Source organism: Lampris incognitus, chromosome 9 (assembly GCF_029633865.1).
Source record: "Lampris incognitus isolate fLamInc1 chromosome 9, fLamInc1.hap2, whole genome shotgun sequence".
Lineage (NCBI taxonomy): Eukaryota > Metazoa > Chordata > Actinopteri > Lampriformes > Lampridae > Lampris > Lampris incognitus.
Window position 1 is genome coordinate 13,088,269 of NC_079219.1, and position 5,620 is coordinate 13,093,888.

The 5,620-nt window shown below is 42.9% G+C and overlaps 1 protein-coding gene across 1 annotated transcript; it reads right to left on the reverse strand.

Moving 5' to 3' along the window:
* Positions 1-344: 344 nt before the first annotated feature.
* LOC130118459 (urokinase plasminogen activator surface receptor-like) lies at positions 345-1,955 on the reverse strand. The gene is made up of 4 exons (XM_056286914.1): positions 1,952-1,955; positions 898-1,044; positions 675-785; positions 345-547 (listed from the first exon to the last, which is right to left on the reverse strand). The coding sequence occupies exons 1-4, from the start codon at positions 1,953-1,955 to the stop codon at positions 345-347; spliced, it is 465 nt and encodes a 154-aa protein (XP_056142889.1).
* Positions 1,956-5,620: the final 3,665 nt, after the last annotated feature.

Here is a 5,620-nt window from a genome sequence, read left to right on the forward strand (position 1 = left end):
CTCTTGGTAAAGCCAGTGTAAACACTCAATGCTCACTTTTACAAAATTAGGGGTACAAAACATGTCAAGGGGAGAAAATGCATCAAAACTGACCAACTTAGCCTATAGCAAGTGTGCTGCATGTCATCTGAAAATCTGACAAACGTTCTGCAAATGGGTGCAGCACATAGAGAGGGGAGCATATGGCAGCTCTGCAGACAGAGTAATATTGGAGGATGGTCATGTGAGAAAAAGGCTTCTGAAACACCAAATACAAAAGGTAAGATACTGTGACCAAGGGTGTAAAAAAGAACAAGGTTGTGTATGGAGCAGAGAATAAAGAAAATGTTCTGAGGCGGTGCCTCTCATTGCAACAGGACAATAGAAACCGCTAAAGTTACCAGCAGAAAGAGACTAACTTCTATGCTTTTGCTGTAATTGCATAAGTTTCCCTCACAGCAGTTCAAGTCCCCCGTCATGCTCCCTCCCATCTGTGCTGCTGCTCCTCCAATACAAACACTCTTGGAGGCACAGCCTTTCATGTCCATTTTCTTGTTGCCCACTTCCACTATGTGAACAAAAAACACCGTCATTCTTAAGGTTCGTTTCCATCACCGGGCACATTTCCTGTTGAATGTACTGTAAATAATTGGGAAAAGTAATGGGCTGGTCCTTTCTTGCCATTGCAAACGCACCTTTTGTTGTGATGCAGCGGTCCTCCTCTCCCAAGCAGTCGAGAGTAGCAGCACAGTCCTGACTGTTGCAGGTGAAGCACCTTCTACCATTGGGATTTGAGTTATTGAGCACTGGAATATACATGTTTAAGATAGGATAAAGAGCACAGACATGCATTTCTACAATTGTGTACTTACATACGATGATTATTGCCATTGGTGTTTAAGATCTATATGCATTAACCTGGGATATTTTGAGAGTTGCAAAGATCAGTTGAACAACACCTGCTGCTGATTTGAGTCCTGGTGATTCCAAAGTTGATTGAGCCATTAATGCACTGGAAAAGCATGGCACACGATTTCATGCTCACATCTGACATTTGTGCGCCTCCTAGACAGAGGAGATACGTCCAATTGGCAAATTAAGTCAAACATATATATAGCCCAATTCACAACTGCAGTCTCAGTGTGCTTCACAGTCACAGTGGGAAACAGATAGGTGCAGTAAATGACAGCAAACAACATCTCATCCTTGCACACTCAATTTGGATAAGGAATAACCTTCTTCAGGATAGAAAATGGGAGAAACCTCAGAAAGAGGGTTGAAGGGAAGGATCTGACTTCCGGTAGGTATAGGCATACAGTTGTGAGTGGGCAAGAAATAATTCCTCTGGAATAATCTAAGTCATAAAAGTATTGTTGACTCAGTTGTGAAAATTCAATAATTTCTAGCATTGATCTCAGAATCAGAGTCATGTTTTGGCCATGTAGGTTTGCACATACATGGAATTTGACTCCGGTTTCGTGGCTCTTTCAGCATACTTAACATAGAATAACTACATAACATCACAACAATCGTCAGCTGTATACACAAGGATTTACTATATGCAGGCAAAATAAGAGGCAATTAAGTGCAATGGTGCAGAGAATATATCTGAGATGCTGAAATAGATGTTAGCAGGTTACTGACTACATGCCTGAAGTAGCTGGACATGACAGAGCCTACCAGTATAAACACAATGTACAGTACAGTATATACAAAATGGTTGGATTTATTTGACAATGTTAAGCGTTCATCTGAATGACAGCCCATGAAAAGACTTTATTTTATGTATCTGGTTGTATTGGTGTATTCATCTCTCATCCGGATTAAACAACCATTGCTAGAAGTCCTAAATTACTTAATCCAAAGAAAATGCTCACCTTGCAGCTGTAACCAAGACTCATAATTAAAAGTAAAATGGAATTCTGGAAGAGAACAGGCAATTTTTTGAAATACAATATACAGTATTACTTACCCATGAATGAATTGATCCTCACTAATGCGCAATTGGTGGACCCGGGACATTCTTGCTGCTTGTCTGTGCAGGACTCTGAAGTTCCTTGTGTACACTGGTAACATTTCAGTGTAGTGGCTAGGAAACCAAGTCAATATACATGATGTATATAATCAGTTTCACCTAAGCTCATAATCATTGCTGTCATGAATATTAGAAGATATTAAAAAATAGAAAATATGCAAAGTTTTTTTTTAAATTTATGCTAAGAAACGCTTTCTTTTTTATTCCTTGAGCAAATCACCTTTATAAAGAAGCGTGCTTTAGTACCGCAAGGAGCTGATTGCGGAACAGCTGGAAATTTCTACAATATTAATGGAAATTTGACTCTAACTGCAAACCTGTTAAAGAGAAAAGAACCAAAGCAGCTTAGTCCTGACAGAAAACAACAGGGTTTTACCGTGAAAACTTGCCTTTAGATAATAGTAAACTCCCAAAGATCACAACAGCCAAATGCATTTTGTGGAGACTGGACGACTGGGACTGAAAAGAGAGGACTGAGTTTCATCTTAAAAGTCATGCTGAAGAGGAGGAGCTATTCTCAGCGAAGTATCTGTTTACCTGCCTGCCTCTTTAAGTGCAGTTATCAGTCTTACAGTAGAATGAATAGTGACATTCAGCTTCCACTGATCTGAGATTTCACCTTGGTTTTTTTTTTCTTGTTTCAAGGCAATGTGCTTTAGGGTTCCTTTTATTCATCTATGCTGTTTATTCTCTCTCTCTGCCCTCTGTCAATTCCTTCCGTCTATTGCATTGCTTCTCTCTGTATTTACTAGTTTTGTCTAAATCATTTATATATTTCATTAGTGTGCAAATAAACTAACCTAAACAGATACCAGGCATGAAAAAATGCATGCCAATACTGGTGTTTTTACATGTTTCAGCCCATTTACGATACACTGATGAGCCAAAACATTATGACCACTCACAGGTAAACCGAATAACGTTGATCATCTCCAAACAAGGGCACGTGTCAAGGTCTGGGTAGATTAGATGGTAAGCAAACGATCAGTTCTTGTAATCAACGTGTTGGACGCAGGAGAAATGCGTAAAGACCTGAGCAACTTTGACAAGGGCCAAGTTGTTATGGCCAAACGACTGAGTCAGAGCATCTCTGAAAAGACAAGGCTTGTTGGGTGCTCCTGGTCAGCAGTGGTGAATACCTACCGACAGTGGTCCATGGAGGGACAAACCACAAACTGGTGACAGGGTGTTGGGCACCCAAGGTTCATTGATGCCCTCGGGCATCAATGGACCACAACCTGCTGCGTATAGGGCTGCATAGCCACATACCAGTCAAGAGTGTCCATGATGACCCCTGTCCATCATCGAAAGTACCTGCAATGGGCACGCGAGTGTTGGAACTGGACCTTGGAACAGTGGAAGAACGTTGCCTGGTCCGATGAATCCCATTTTTCTTTTAGATCACGTGGATGGCTGTGTACATGTGCACCATTTACCCGGGGAAGTGATGGCACCAGGATGCACTGTGGGAAGATGACAAGCTGGTGAAGGAAGTGTGATGCTCTGAGCAATGTTCTGCTGGGAAACACTAGGTCAGGCCATTCATGTGGACGTCAACTTGACACGTGCCACCGACCTAAACATCGTTGCAGACCAGGTACACGCCTTCATGGTAATGGTATTCCCTGATGGCAGTGGCCTCTTTCAGCCGGGTAATGCACCCTGCCACATTGCACACATCGTTCGGGAATGGTTTGAGGAACATGATGAAGAGTTCAAGGTGTTGGCTTAGCCCCCAAATTCTTCAGATCTCAATCTGATCGAGCATCTGTGGGATGTGCTGGACTGACAAGTCCGATCCATAGAGGCTTCACCTCGCAACTTACAGGACTTAAAGGGTCTGCTGCTAATATTTTGGTGCCAGATACCACAGGACACCTTCAGGGGTCTTGTACAACCCACACCTCAGTGGGTCAGTGGTGTTTTGGTGGCATATGGAGGAGTCCTCTGTGTGCCACCAAAACACTGCCAATGGATGCCCAAAAGCTGTTGGTCCTCCTACGTTGGAGGACCAACAGCATGTTAGGCAGGTGGTCATAACGTTTTGGCTCATCAGTGTAACTTGACTATACTTTACATTACTGCTGACGAGGTTCCAAAGCATGCAGATTCATTCATCCTAACTTCCTGCCAACCACTGGTTTCCCTTCATATAGTTCAACCTGCAGAGACTTAAAATTTGCTTGAGATAGGTAATCCATCACAGTCAACATTATTTGCCTTTACTTTTTGTAAGTTATGTTATAATACAGTTATATGATAATACAGGGATAATGCAGTTGAGAGCCCAGACAAATTTGAAAAGTTGTCTGTTCAGTCACAACACATTTGAAGACAAAGGCTTAGCATGGTATTTTAGGTTTTGCAATAGTTAACCAACTTCTCAATTTTCTTTAATTCAAACATTCAGGGGGTAAACCCTCCTTAATATTCTCTGCCTCTGCTGCTGATAGTTCTGTCGCCATGAAGAACTCATGTATGTTTAAATTTCAAATGAAAAAAAAAAACAAACAAGTGAAAGTAGTCACAACAAATGTGTGATAACTGCTCAAATTTGCACTTTCATCTGCATTATCCTGCAATGATAATGGTCATTCATTCATTCATTATCCCAACCGCTTATCCTCCTCTCAGGGTTGCGGGGATGCTGGAGCCTATCCCAGCAGTCATTGGGCGGGGAGACACCCTGCACAGGCCACCAGGCCATCACAGGGCCCACACACACACACACACACACACATTCACACCTAGGAACAATGTAGTATGGCTGAGGCCAATTCATCTGACCTACATGTCTTTGGACTGTGGGAGGAAACTGAAGTACCCAGAGGAAACCCACGCAGACACGGGGAGAACATGCAAACTCCACACAGAGGACCCTGAGAGGGCACAGCACCAATGCTGGCCGTTGCTAATGTGGGCCTCAACCAATCCAGTATGATCTTGGCAATCACATACTGATTTGGCAAAATGTTACGTGGGATGCCCTTCCTGACACAACCCCTAACCCTATGGACGGGGCCACAGGTAAAGCGTTGGATGCCATCCCAGTAGTCATGGACTTGTGCGTCATACCGTACTGATGAATGGAAACTAATGGCTGGCTGGAAGGAAAGAAACACACATTGGAAAAAATAAACTCCAGCACACTTTGGAAAATAGTTGACACTGATGTATATGTGATTTGTCGTAAACAGGCTAAAATGTGTAAAAATGCCTTGAGACCTGTCTGAACTCTTGAGTCCTTGCTTTGATCACAGCCCTGTTTGGAAATCAATTCTGGGGGTTGTGGTCAGAATCTTTAACCTAATTTGACCCTAGTTGTTTTCCACAAAGGTGGGAGACTAACTATATCATGTAGCTGTCTAATCAGGTAACCTGCTGAGAGACAGGCCAAAATTTTACTTATGATTTTAGTGGGGCCATGTTACTATGTATAGGTAAGATATCCATCCAGCCATCCATCCATTATCTAAGCCGCTTATCCCAACCTGGGTGGCGGGATGCTGGAGCCTATCCCAGCAGTCACTGGGCAGCAGGAGGGAGACACCCTGGACAGACCACCGAAACTCCTCACTGTCAGGTGAAAAGAAGCGGCTGGCGACT